The sequence below is a fragment of the Primulina huaijiensis genome, unplaced genomic scaffold, assembly GCF_012295235.1.
Source record: "Primulina huaijiensis isolate GDHJ02 unplaced genomic scaffold, ASM1229523v2 scaffold20195, whole genome shotgun sequence".
In the NCBI taxonomy this organism is placed as follows: domain Eukaryota; kingdom Viridiplantae; phylum Streptophyta; class Magnoliopsida; order Lamiales; family Gesneriaceae; genus Primulina; species Primulina huaijiensis.
Genome location: NW_027352647.1, coordinates 128,250 through 142,647, shown reverse-complemented (window position 1 = coordinate 142,647; position 14,398 = coordinate 128,250). Strand labels below are relative to the sequence as shown.

The 14,398-nt window shown below is 35.3% G+C and overlaps 1 protein-coding gene across 1 annotated transcript; it reads right to left on the bottom strand.

The window, feature by feature from the left end:
- Window positions 1-134: 134 nt before the first annotated feature.
- LOC140966206 (DNA mismatch repair protein MSH1, mitochondrial) lies at window positions 135-13,583 on the bottom strand. The gene is made up of 22 exons (XM_073426554.1): window positions 13,332-13,583; window positions 11,773-11,902; window positions 11,561-11,658; window positions 11,407-11,482; window positions 11,136-11,255; window positions 10,189-10,236; window positions 9,882-9,946; window positions 8,665-8,750; window positions 7,955-8,119; window positions 6,953-7,062; window positions 6,758-6,863; window positions 6,406-6,481; window positions 5,801-5,859; window positions 5,473-5,540; window positions 5,141-5,314; window positions 4,708-4,914; window positions 3,814-4,070; window positions 3,580-3,723; window positions 3,246-3,303; window positions 2,480-2,779; window positions 1,363-2,043; window positions 135-702 (listed from the first exon to the last, which is right to left on the bottom strand). Exons 1-22 carry the CDS (start codon window positions 13,454-13,456, stop codon window positions 475-477), a joined length of 3,381 nt encoding a protein of 1,126 aa, XP_073282655.1. The 5' UTR covers window positions 13,457-13,583; the 3' UTR covers window positions 135-474.
- Between the last annotated feature and the right edge of the window lie 815 nt (window positions 13,584-14,398).

Here is a 14,398-nt window from a genome sequence, read left to right as displayed (position 1 = left end):
ATTCGTTTTGGTTTCTAATTTGTCATTCTTCTTAGTAAAACTCGTTTAGCCGTACGTGAAATCGAAGTATAGAAAGAAACCATTTTTGTGACGTACTAGGGAATGAGGAACAAAGATTGATTAGTGTTTCATCCGTGCATGAAAGTACTTCTTGTTCACATACTAGTAGTTGTATATTAATTGTCAAATATATTTGTGAAAGTGAAACCAAAGATTTGGTTACTAAAATATCAAATGGGAAACATCCTCGGATACACATACTAAGAGGCCTGTCCAAATTTGCTGAACAGTTGTCAAAAAATAAACCTGAGTGGTGCAGCTTAAAACCATACCAAAATCGTTGCAACCACGAGACGATACATGTAGAATCTGCAAGTAATCATCTTCTACTAACTAGAGTTAATAATAGTATCACCTGTACATTTTCCTTGGCATCAACTTGGACCTTAACAAGTCAGAAAGGAGAGACAAGCTTTATCTGGCCATCATTTCCTTTCCCAGTAACTCAGATGTCCCAAAATTTCGATGCTTTCCATCAGCTATATTTGTCAGGTGGAACCCTCGAGTAGAGAGCTGGTTGATAAGAAGAGTTTCCAGCTGACAAGCCATGCTCTTCCCCGGTACCAAGAAGTAGAGAAATGAAGCATTCTGCGTTCCCTCCTTCAGGCGGTGGGCACGCACTCGACCCTCGAGATCATCGGTCTGAAGATTAAATGAAAGCAGAAGATAACTTTAGTACATAGGAAGAAAAATAATAATTCGAGGTGGTTTTTTTTTGCCAATCGCATTTAGTAGCGTGAGTTTCTCCACTGCCTACTTAATGCAAATGTCTGTACACTTGAGTAAATCATTAGGAGCGGACCAGAGGGTAAGAGCAGATCAGCACTAGAGAAATTTCTTTCACAATTCCAACACTTCCCATCTCAAGTTTTTCATTCATTACATTACTATCCCAGTTTATTCGAAAGCCAGAACCAGATAATTGGTTTCTTTCCTCGGTCACACAAATTAAGTGAAGCCCACCTCCGAAAAGGTGCAGTAAGGCTGACCCTGAATACCGTGAATTCATGACTTCCGAGCCATTTACTAGATTCATGTGCCACATGAGGCGAAAACCAGAAAACCGTTCGTTCTAAGTTATTCAGTTTGAGTTATTTTTTAATGCCTGGTTTTACAGAAATCATCTGCAAGTGTTTACTTTTAAGAATAACCTTTCTATTACTCACCATTGGATGATGTGTTGGGACTAAAAGGGGCATAAATGGAACCCAAATGATCCAACAGCATCAATGCATGCAATATACATTGCCTACATTTTAAAATAACCTACCAACCGTATGATATACGAGTCCAAGACAGTACCTCTCCAACATAAATTTTTCTGTCGGGTCGCAGCATCACATAAACGCTTGATGCTCCAATAGTTGATGGAGGTGGCTGCTCCCTAGGACCAATCAGAACACATCTCATCGCTAGCTCGGAAATATCTTTCTTCACGAAAAAATCATTCACACTTTTCCCACATATGCCAACAATAGCATTCTCCACTTCCTTGCACAAAATCTCCGACAATTTCAGAGATTGGTTCAAAGGAGAGGGTTCCTTTTCAAGACGACTTGGTCTATACTGCTTCAGTGTTGACTCGATTTTAGTTATTTTGTCTTTTGAATAAACAGAAAGATATAACTCCTCAGCTCTTTGAATCAATGCTTCAGGAACTCCCTCTCTTTGAGCCGTTTCAAATGCGAGACTCTCCTTGCAGATACCATCGATCAATCTCCATGTTGGCATCGTCTGATTATCAATGCATTCAGTTCCCATAGATTTAAAGACAGCATTCTTCATTCTCAATGGTAAATCAAATATTCCATGCAGGTGGGTAGAGACAATACCAAGGCAACCAATGGCATCAAGAGTTTCTATGATACTCCCAGCAATACAAGTTCCCTTTGCCGTTTCAGTCCCTCTGCATATTTCATCTATAAGCACGAGGCTGTTTGAAGTGGCTCCAGCAATAATAGAACGAATTTCAGACATTTCAATCTGAGAAATTAACGTGAAGGTAAGCATAACACATCAATAGATTTACACACATCATATAAGAAATGAAAAGAACTAGATCAGAATCAGATTTCATGTCATTGAAATTATTATCCATCTTTTATATGATTTGACTGTAATTTAGTTTTAGAAAAGATTTCCTACTGTATTCATCCCAATATATTTTCACCCATTAAAAGAGGTTATGTTTGTCAAGTAGACCAAGCGAGATTCATTGAATTTTAACAATATGGCATTCTATCGTGGATGCTGACCTTGACGATAGAACCACGTAAATCTTACGTTACGTTCTCTCCTCATTGTTTTTTTACTGATAAAAACTGAACGGTAATATGATGGTACCATATTTGGGACTTAAAATAACAGTTCGATTAAAGCTTAAAAAAACTTATGTTTATATCGCATGGAAGAGAATAACCTGAAATGAGCTCTTTCCATCGGCTGGACTATCATAAGATTTCATATGAAGCATAATGGAGTCAAAATGAGGAATAATAGCTGATTCGGCCGGCACCATGAACCCACATATTCCAAGTAATGCAGCAGCGCAAATTGATCTCAGCAAACTGGATTTCCCACCGCCATTTGGTCCTGTCAAGAGAAACAATGACCTCATATCCACTGTATTTCTCACTGCACCACCTTGAGCAGCATCAAACCAATACGGCCATAGCCCAGTTATCTTCATGCCATCAGCTCCATGTAGTATTTCTGCATCCTGCAAGTATTCCATATGCATACTTTGATAAAAGGATCCTCATTAACTGATACAAAGACTAAGTTGGAGCAAGACGGTAAATTAATTTCCCTCTATGGGAACACATAGAAATGAATTATGTTTGCTAAATTGACCATCCGAAGGCTGGATTGGGAAATATGATAGATTTAGAAAAATGTCAACAAAGCTCGCATGCAAACCATGAAAATGTTGTTCAAAGATTCTAACATAAGTTGCGAAACTATATAAACAATTAAAACTATGAGCTATAAGTTCCTTTTTAATGCCACTCATTTGGAAAAGTGAATTAACTAGACCTAAAATTAGCTCCAGGCGAAGGTTTAGGACATTTCATGAAATTAATATAAAAAACACCACAACAAATTAATATCGACCAACGGATAAAATAAAAGCCATGATAAAACCTGGTTAAGTTTATTCAGGAAAAAAAGGTTCTGAAGACTACCTCAGACCTATGACGTTGAGTGATAGTGGGGAAAATCCACTTTCTTCTTCTTCCTTCACTGGACAAATAACAAGCACTCGAGCTTTAGGGCATTATTAGCATCAGGGTCGACAAGCATAGATCAACAAGATAGTTGCAATTAGAAAGTCAATCATAAGCACAATGTTCATGCATATGGCAGTGTGGATTTCATGGTACAACGAATGAGAAACAATTGAAGAATATCACAAATAGTCTGTGATGCTACAAGTACATTAGGACAAGAAACTCCTAAACACAAGGCAAAAAACAAGAAAATATACTCGCGCATGAAATTTAGGTTGGTATGACAAACCTCACATGGCTAAATAATGCCTTCCCAATGACAAGTAGCATGGAAGCGAACACGAGAATATTAATTTTTGTCTGTAGTTCAGTAGACAATCCTCTCAGGAGTTCTAAAACTTTCGCTTTTGCCTTATTACCAGCCTCATGATATCTGAANAAAAAAAAAAAAAAAAAAAAAAAAAAAAAAAAAAAAAAAGAGGACATTAATCCAAAGAGGAAATGATCATAAACAATAGATTACCTAGTCAATGCATCCTCAACCTTTTTTGAGGTGAACCATTCTTCTCCAACTTTTTTGCCTTTCGCATCCAAAGCGGGTCTAAGCTGTTTGATTTGTTCTTCTCCAGGCGTACCAGCCCAAATAGATGGGACAAAACGTTTTCCCTTAAACCACACCGCTTCATGCTCACGAGAATATAGTATCTCTCCCTTTGGTCCTCCAAGTGGAGCAGTAGTAGCTCTGATTCTTGAAATTATGGGGACAAAATCTTCTCGAATCTAGAAAAAGTACATCGTCCATTTGTAACGAACAGTGACACTTATCACTAATGAATGACATTCCATAAATTAAAAGGAAAAGTACAGAACAAAATACTAAAAAATATTTGCAGTAGTGTCTCGCAACTTGTGAATTATGCTAAGATAAGCCAAGGACAGCTTTAAGCCAAATGTAAGTCGAAAACCAATAAGAATTGTAATTATAATGTTGCAAACTTATAGTAACGGAAAATACAGGCAAGAAAGTGAGTTATAACTAAGGATGTACCTGAATTTGATGACCTTACATTTCACTAAATTGTTTTCCAGAATTCGATCCAAGTTTATGTGAAATTTATCCTCATTCCATTCCGCAACCCAATTCCGAGAACTAGTTACTAGTCAATATCGTCTTGTTCACAATTTTTTTACTCTCATGTTGACCTTGTGTAATTATAAAATTTTGCTCGTTTAATGTGCATAGTCAATCACAATTATAATCTAACATGTCTCTACTCTCTAGCATCTTGAGGTGTCCTACCATGGGAAAATTCAAATCCTGTGAATCCCTGTTCCATGTTCTTCATTTGTGCTTCTAGGGTCATAAGAGAATGGAATGTCTGACGACAGTTATGTTTGAGAATTCAATAAGACTTACGGTTACAGATAGAGCCTTTGCAGCTTCATCTACTTCTGCATATTCCTCCTCCAAATGTATCCTCTTGACACGACCTTTCCAGGACGATTCCATATCTTCGAAAAACTCATTTGGGACTGTGGTATAGGAGCTCATCTTCTGATCATGTTCACCGTCTAAGAAAATTATTTCACAAATTCTACAAGAAATGGATTTACATTCATTCACCTGAAGTTAAGAGGACAAATATTACGACATTCTACCAAAACAATTGCAATCAAACAAATGCAAATATAAGAAAATTACCAAAGCAACGCGTGAAAAAAATGAGTTAAAATATGATAGCACATTAATTACAAGGGTAGATCAAGTACTGGTACCTTCTGATCATCAGATATGAAATTGAATAAAGAATGTCAATTGTCAAGCAGTCATGAATCAAGAAATCACTTACTAGGGTCTCCAATTCAACTTTCAATCCAGTAGCCACCCAAGCAGGGTCCATCAATAACTTCAGAATTTCTTTGAGCTCTGAATTTTTGTACAATAACGATATATCATCCAACACACTTCTAATTTTGCAAAACTCGATATGATTAGTCTCCCTCAACTCAAGCAACTTCACGAGCTGTGGATTAATAAGAAAACAAAGAACCAAAATAATAGCATTGAATCAGATGATCTGACGTATACACACACACACACACACACACACACACACAATCATGTTGATATTGGTGAAAAGAAAGTGTGTTAGTATTGAAAGACAAAATCAAATAATCGAACCTTGGCTGAAGTAATGCAGGTGAATTCAGGAATTGAACAAGTTATGTTGCTCATAAGTTTGCAGGCTTCTGTTAAGAGACATAAATGCTCAGCTACTTTCATAAATAAGAAATACAATACTGATGAGGGATCAGAAAATAAGAATGTAGCAACCACATAATTGCATACTAGGTAATGTTTTGGAAAAAGTTCAGAGATTCCTCTATGTTCATTAGTAACCAGACCATAAGGTAGCTTGGGCTTGGGCTTGGGCTTTCAAGCAATTTCATATAGTGGGTATATGTAAGCACCACTATTGCACAAATATAAAAACATGATAGCAACTTGCCTTGAATTGTTGACGCAATATCATAAGCAGGAGGGTTCAAGAGAAGATCTCTGATATACCTGCATGGAAAAAGAGAAGAAGAAGAATAAGAAGGGAAACAACATAAATTCAGCCGACAGCAATATTACAGCAACATGTAAAAATACCAAATAATGATATAAAAAATCAAGCAGCGAAAGAATGCAACCAATATGCTATCATGAACAACAATTGAGCATCAAGCTTGAGAAAACAAGGGCGTCAATGGAACAGCCAGAAACTGGAGTTTCAAATGCCAGTTCCCAAAATCAGGAAAATTTAGACAAATCACGATCCATTTTATTGCCCAACACCTCATGTTCAAAATCTTTATGGAATGAATTTTGTTTATTATAGTCAGCAATAATCAAGTGCATATGGTTTGGTAACAACACTCCATTTTAGGGTGATCATCACATAAAAAACTGAAACATGTCTTCCAAAGTGTGGATAGCGGGGATGAAGTATCTTGACAGATTCTCCAAATAACTTGGCACTGTCAGTGCATGCATGCACATTTAAACAAAAGCATAGATGCGCTCTGAATTAAGTATGGATCAAGAATAATAAGCGAAGTTCTCACTTACATCGCAGGAAGGCCGGTACAATTAGATGGAAGTAGCATATTAAGCAAACAAGGAATTCCTTCGGTTGGAAGAGCACCTGTTAACATAAAATACAGGAAATGCAAACTTATTCAATCATGTACTTGTAGGAAACTCAGCTCCAGCTCACAAAACTAAAACCATTGATTCGGTGTATTTACAATTTTCTTTTCCTCCTGTCTTTCATTTTTTCTTTCCTTTTGAAGTAAATTTTTTGGCTCCTCTTGCCATTTTTATGAATTGTGAGAATGATTGCAATTTCATTTCACTGTATGATCAAATCAGCTGAAAAAGTCAGCACCGCAAAAAAAAACTCCACTTAATTCCAGCATACCAATTTGTGTGGCTGTCCCTAGGTGTAATGGACAAGGCCTATTATCTGACGTAACTGTGACATTTCTGAATGTAATGTCATCTGCAAACCCATATAGCTCCTTCACCTGAATTTACACAAGTTCAAATGAAATAACATTGATTAAACAGGAGGGAACAGAATCTATGCACAAGTCCTCAATGATTTCATAGCAACCTTGAACAAAAGCTCTTTCACAGGATACCCCTCAAACCATTCAAATTGTCTAGCGTTACATTCCCCCCATAACAGTCCACCTTCACCAAACTCTCCCCAGCGACAAGTTCCTGCAAAAAAATTCATACAAAAAAAAATCATGAAGGGTTGAAGTATCGAAAATGAATCACAAAAGTAGTCATTCAAAACATTTTAAAGAACATCTATGAAACTTACAAGAATAATGAAAAAAACTCGTAAGTCACCCTTTCTGTTAATTCCTTGAGGTGTAGTCACATGAAAACTACAGAAATTAGGATAAATCATGACATTCCAATACTTGCACCAAGTTCCATTTTCACAATATAAATATGATTTGGCACCCGAAACCATCATTCTGGCTAAATTTGTCAATAAATCATAATAATACCATGGCCAGACGAATTATTGTGAATGTAAAAACTATTAGAATTCTCAATCAACAACAATAGTTTTACCTAATTAAAGCAGCCTATAACATGCTAGCTGCCATATTTATTACATTTATCATGATGTTTGTCAGTTGCAGCCATCAAATCAATGACCAATTTTGAGCAGCATAGTCAAATAGCAATAGTAAGAATTCCTGGAATAAAAATGAATAAGTCAAAGTTTTTTCCTTTTCCAAATTTTTTAATGACCAATTTTGAGCAGCATAGTCAGATAGCAATAGTAAGAATTCCTGGAATAAAAATGAACAAGTCAAAGTTTTTTCCTTTTCCAAATTTTTTACTTCAGGTGGTGGAAGGAAGAGAACGTTAAGGTTGGAGTAACAGCACTTTTGAGAATAATTTAGCTTTCCATGCCATGTAAGGCTCTCATAAACGTTAATTAGATAACCCATAGAAGCCCATATAACGGTGAAGTAAAAAAAGACAACGAATAATTAAAATATCACTGAACGATAAAAGTAGTCTAACCATTCAGCTAACAAGTTAGGGACCTAATTTTTGAAACAACGAGAGTAGAATAATATTTTATAACCTGACGAGTCATGCCTCAACGATTTATGCAGGAACAGATGATGGCAGCGACAAGTACGAAGTTTTGTAACCAAAGCTTCTTCTGTTAGACCGTCCACTGCAGAATAAGTCTTCATAGTCTCCAGCACTGAAACCATGCAGTATCCTTTCGCCGATCGAGATATTCCTTATACCATAAACCAATTTTAATGTCGGGTTATAAAAAGCTAGATAATTCAATATAGTGGTATTTAATCCATTTGATTAGTTTGTCATAGAGTTGATAACCTTCTTATAACATTTTTCAATTTTTTTACACAAACAAGCAGCATATTTAGCCTTTTGGCATTTTTTTCAATATGTCATTGTACAATCTAGATAGTAGATACTGTGTCACTCCCTGCAAATTCTTGAATTTCAAATTTACACAAGGTCGGGAGACGGTTAAAACACCTATTCTGCATTTGCTTACACCGTAAAATTCCACGAAAGTTCAATAACATACTCCATTATGTATCAGCTTACCTATCAGTAATTGATTCCTTCCTGTTCTTCCATATTTTTAACAATTAGCAAGAAAAAAAGGCCAAGCAAATCAAGGGCACTAAATGTGAACTGCTTCCATATTTTTAACTATTATCAAGAAAAGAATCCAAGTAAATTAAATGCGCCGAATATGAACGAATTTTGGCAACCAATCTAAACTGCACAAGGAGGTTTCTTTGCTCATACCTACTACAGGCATTGGGTCTGGAAAATCTATATCATGATCATCTCCCACGAGCCCAAAAACATAAGGGCTGCCAGGATATGCATGCCTGAAAACTCAAGTTAAGTTAGTTTAGAACCTGGTTTAAACCTTCATTACAGATATGATAAAACATCTGGTCTTTGTGCTGAAGAACAATCATAATACACAACACTAGTAAGTAAAGGTATGCCACTTTAACTTCAAACATAGCTTCACGAATGAATACAAAAGATTGCATGCAAAAAAAACGACAGACATTTTTAACTATCAGGACATTTTGGATTTGAAGTACTCGATAAATCATGCATTTACTACCCATTTAAAGAAGACATGGCAAGAAGAAAAATACTATGTTCGAAAGCAAACTAGATTTTTTCCCTGACAAAAATTATACAAAATGTGAGCCATGCGGAGGTTATATAAGTTGTTTAATTACCCATAAACACAGACAATGACATTGTTCGTCAAAAAAAACTGAAAAACAGTGACTAGATTTACTATGCTTTAAGGCACAACAGCTGTTGCAATAAGCCAGTAGCATGACTACCTCTTTGTTTGACTAGAAATGTAGCATACATCATATGTTAAATCTCTTTTCTTCATAAAACATTAAGGGTTCAGATTAGATGTTGTTTCATTATAGTATCAGACTAAGAAAACATCACAGAAAGAAACCATTCCACTATGCAACAACAATACACATAAGCCTTTATCCCACTAAGTGGGATCGGCTATATGGATCCTCCTACGTCATTCTGCTCTATCTCCTATTGTGCAACCTACAACTTCAAAGTATTAAATGAGAGTGAGGCTCAGTCAAATGATCTCTGGAAGATCCATTCTATTCATAGTTTCATATATCTGGTCTTAACGTATATACCCCAACATACAAAGCCATTTACACTAGTAACGTTGGTAAAGTCTATTAGTGATCAACATACTAAAATACTGATAGGACACGTTTGGATGACTGGTAACATTTTAACACTGCATTGTCTAGTAAGCAGTTGCTCATTAGTAGCAACAGCGAAACAATAGCGCAGAAAATTAGCTTAACTCAGACACAAGAATCTTGAAGCTCAACTCAATGGCCATATAAATAGATATCACGTGCAGTACCATACCAATAATACGGCAGAAGAAATTGGTAATCAAACAATCAACAGCACCAAAATTTAAAGTAAATATATGACACTACCCAGATATAAACCGGCTTTTACGTGAGCGAGCTTGAGTTGGACCCTGAACTTCCTCCACTATGCACTACAAAAACAAAATTCAAAACCAATGTGCATATGAAAAATCTTTTTATGTACTTGGACTGTTCAAAAGGGCCAGGCCCCATTGTAATTAGAATCAAGCAACAACGTCCTAGCAAAGTAAGATCTTTGCCTTTCCCTTTCCATGAGGTATGACATAAGACAAATGATGGAATTTGGTCAAGAATAAACAAATCACGATCCTAAGGCCAAAGAAATAAAGTTCAAGGCATGGATGGTACTCACAACAGAGAAACCGTTGCGGGTTAGGTCATCCAATGTCTGTCGTAAGTTCTGTTTGATACAGTGGGTGAAAAGTTAATAAATGGAATTTCGATAAGAGTCAAGACCATTACTGGAAATGCAAAAGTAAATTTAGCCATGAAATTTGGATGATGATTACCATGATAACAAATAAAAATAAGTTACAAAAGAAACCAGAGAAGCCACTGAATTATGCACCAAGTGGTATTTCTGTTGGATCAAATTAACAAAGTTTATTTCCTTCGTCATTGAGAAGTTTAAATTCTTTCTTATCATTGTTTCCACATGTCTATGCCAGAAGGAATAATGGGATGGTTTGGTGCTGATATATCCCTGTTTAAGAAAATCTCAAATTTATGGCCACTGTTTCCGTGTCAGAATTATATTCACGTCGTAAGCTACTCACATTTAAGAAATAGTATAAGTCTAAAAATAGTTCCATTACAGATAAAAAGCACATTGCCCATAAAAGTAGAAACTAAATAAACAAATAGAAATATCAAGTACTACCAGATATTTGCAAGAAGTATCAATAATGTCAAAGACATTTTCTCCAGGTTATTTTTTCCATCTAAAGAACTTAAACCTAGTTATTATCCTTTATTATTCAAGGAATCTACAGAACCATCAGAAATACAAATAATTATTCCTTCACTACGAGGCCTTGACCTTTCTCCTGATAAATCAAAGAGACTTTTAAGAATAGGACTCATTCTCTTGGCTAACACAAAAATTCATGCAATCTCTTTTCTGATCTACTTCGATGTTGGCAAAGTTAGATAACTCTTAACTGGTTAAAGGAAAATCTAACAGATGTTCAAAATTGTGTACCACCTTTGTTATGGTAAACAGTAGAACAATCTAATATTTTATTAAGCCCAAAAGAGCCAGAAAAAATATAGCATATTATAACAAATTAAGATTTCTACCACAACAGGGCAACCAGCCCTTGGTATGCTGTCTGAACGTATACCACCAAATGGATTCAATCCAGCATATTCCACAAGAATGCAGGCATCAATACCAATCGCCTCATAAAATTCCCCAACCTAAAAGGAAGGGAGAAGTGGTGAGAAAAGATTGAAAAGTCACCATGATAATTAAGTTTTGGTATGTGCACAAGAAGGGATATTAGAATAGTAAAGGTAAGACAGGAAAATAAACACAATAAAACAGGTGGAAAGAAGCCTGAAACCATACCCGGCAAAGCAAAACTTCACGTGGAAATCTTGACTTGAATTGCAACATTTCCCAATTAAGAGTTCCTTCTTTAAGGCTATAATGCATGTAAGAAAAGAGATTACCAAATAGTTTTCTCTTCAAGCACAAACATTTTTTTGAGCTTACTGCTTACCTCCCATTCTTTAAGCCAGTATCAACACCTAGCAAATTAGAATATGTGACGCGTTTAACCAGCATAACTGAAGAAGGCTTTCTGCACAACTGCATTCTCTGAAATATGAAAATGAGTAAGTTCGACATGCAAGAAAAAATGAAAAAGTTGGCTCGACGACAATAAGCATCCAGATTATGTAATGAACCCAGTCAAACTTAAATGCATCTCACCTCTTTCCACCAGATAATGTGAGAGTAATCTTTCTCTTCTATGGAAGTATTCAATTGTTTATGTTTTTTAGTAGCTTTGGTAAAAATCCTTCTCTCTTTGAAGTAAAAAAGGTGATCAGACCGCCGGACACTGGTTATAAGCACAATTGCCAAAAATAAGTAAGAAGTCATTATTGAAAACCCCCGCATAAACAAGAACAAATCAGAAGATCAGAATGAAATTTGTCCTGGAAGGCAATAAAATACAACCAGAGAAAACTTCATTAAAAACTCGCAAGATTTTCAAGAATCATGATAAATCAAATTATTAAGTGATCCATAATTCATATGTATAAGATCAAATGCTAAGTAAGCTTAGACCGCGATTAATCTTATAATAAAGCGAGAAAGAAGAAGGTACTGAACCCTACCATCTAATCATGTGTTTCCAGATATGGGGTCTTTGTTTAATCAAGGAAGAATATCGTCATTAAACCTCAGATCTCAACTGAAATTTCTACTACTTAATAGTACTAACTACTAAGTCAAGCATCGGCATTCATAATAAAGTTGACATGGCCTAGTAGCTTCTGAGTGCAATGAATTGGTGAAATGCACCGTACTCATGTGTATTGTTACATAAAAAAAACTAGTAGCAATGTTTAGATATTGCCGTACAGTGAGAAACATGAGAATATCATCGAAGACGCAAAATTCAAATCAATTATATTCTGAGACAAAGAGCATAGTACTCATCATGAGCACCATTTTTAACCTTTCATTCAGATACAGCAGAGGAAATTGGAAATAAAATTGTCAAACAGCTGCTTTTCTTCCAAATTTTCCTTTCTAGTAAGAAAAGTAAACCAAATCACACTCAGCTAGAGAAGAAGTAGAAAAAGCATAAATGCTGAAGGTTGACACCATATATTCACTCCAAATACCATATTTCAACTGTACTTCAACTACATCAATTGTTCTTGAAAAATTAGATACCCACAGTCGATCATAACATCGTTGCTCCCCTCGCTATTACAGAACTATACATTGGATTTTCAACCCTAACAACTTTACAAATATAGTCTAAAATTATAGATAAAAATAATAAAGGCATAAATTCAGTAAATATCACCTCTATTAATGTTTCGCAAACGCATTTATTTCCCTTTTTTCTTTACACTCGCGCACAAGGAAACCCAGATGGAGTTTTTAAGTTTGAAACTTTTACAGCACTTGAAGGTTATACGGATCTATTGTATTGTATGCAACTAGAAGGGGAAACATTTATTCCTGTCATCCAAATTTGAAAGCATAATTACCCACTGAAAAAAAAATTGTGTACATTAAAGAAATGAAAATGCCACCCTCCACTCCCCTCCGTGAAGAAGAGGAAAACAAATCAAAACAAAAAAGCAACCCAGGTAGGCCGTTCAAGACTTCCATAAAACCAAAACCCATAGATTACATATTAGCCCACATTCTTCAAACAACAAAAGCTTCGATTTTTACACATTTAACTATGAATACAAACATACTGTACATAAAAGAGATATACAGAAGGACATAGAAGAGTTAGCTACGTTAGGGATGGGACGGAAGAAGAGAAGAAGCATCTGCGTTGGTGGAGAGGGTGGTTGAGGAGAAATGACAGAGAGCGCCGCCTGGGGATTAAAATGACAGCGATTCTTGCAGTTTGCAAGTACATGTTTCTTATGGTTGTTTGCTGAATTGAGAATGTGAAAAAAGGAGTGGCGCTACGGCGACGAGTGGTGGCGCTTCCCGACACTCGAAGAATGAAGAAGCTCGATGGTCTGCAAGCAGGGGTCAAGACAGATTTGCTGAACTTCAAATATACATAGATAATAAATTAATGTTACCTCATATATTTTCCATTCTTTTTTTATATTTTTATTTATTGATTAATTTTATTATTTGACATTTAATATTTAATTAAATATAAATAAAAAATGAAGCGTGTCGCCAAAATTAAGCGTGTATGTGTGTGTGTTTGTGTGTGTGTGTGTGTGTGTGTATATTCGGACAATTTATTTATTTCAGACAGCAATGGATGCTCTCTCTGTCCCGTCGAGATAATAGTTCCAAGTACTATATTTTAAGGACAACTTTGAAAAAAATACATCTGTCCATCTTTGATTTAAAATTCAGTACTTAGATGTTTTTTTTTACAAATTAATACCTGAAAACACTACTATCTTAGTTTTAACTACCTACAAAGATAAATTTACATTTTTGCCCTTTTATTATTTAAATAAAGATATAATTTTATCCACCAAATTAATTGTGTGTTGTCCATCTATCAAAGTATTAGTACTTATTATGATGTTTCAAATACTTGATTTTGTTATTTGAATACTCCAAATGTGTGCAAAAATACTATATTTTCGAACAATCACCATAAATTCAATCATTGTTGGTTTTTCATTAAAAATGCATTATGATGACTTATTCATGTCATTTTATTTTTTAAAAAATATAGTTCATCACTCATCATGAAATAAGATTAAATACTTATTTTGACATATAAAGTATCTATTTTGAAGTTTCATATATTTGATTTGGCTGTTTAAATACTCCAAATGTGTAAGAAAATACTGGATCTTCGGACGATCCCTATAAATTCAGTCAT

Coding starts and splice junctions, on each gene's coding strand:
- LOC140966206 (XM_073426554.1), bottom strand. CDS start 13,456: ATGTACTTGCAAACTGCAAGAATCGCTGTCATTTTAATCCCCAGGCGG. Junction 6,482..6,757: donor AGGGACAGCCACACAAATTG/GTATGCTGGAAT, acceptor TTATGTTAACAG/GTGCTCTTCCAACCGAAGGA. Junction 5,541..5,800: donor TATTGCGTCAACAATTCAAG/GCAAGTTGCTAT, acceptor GTCTCTTAACAG/AAGCCTGCAAACTTATGAGC.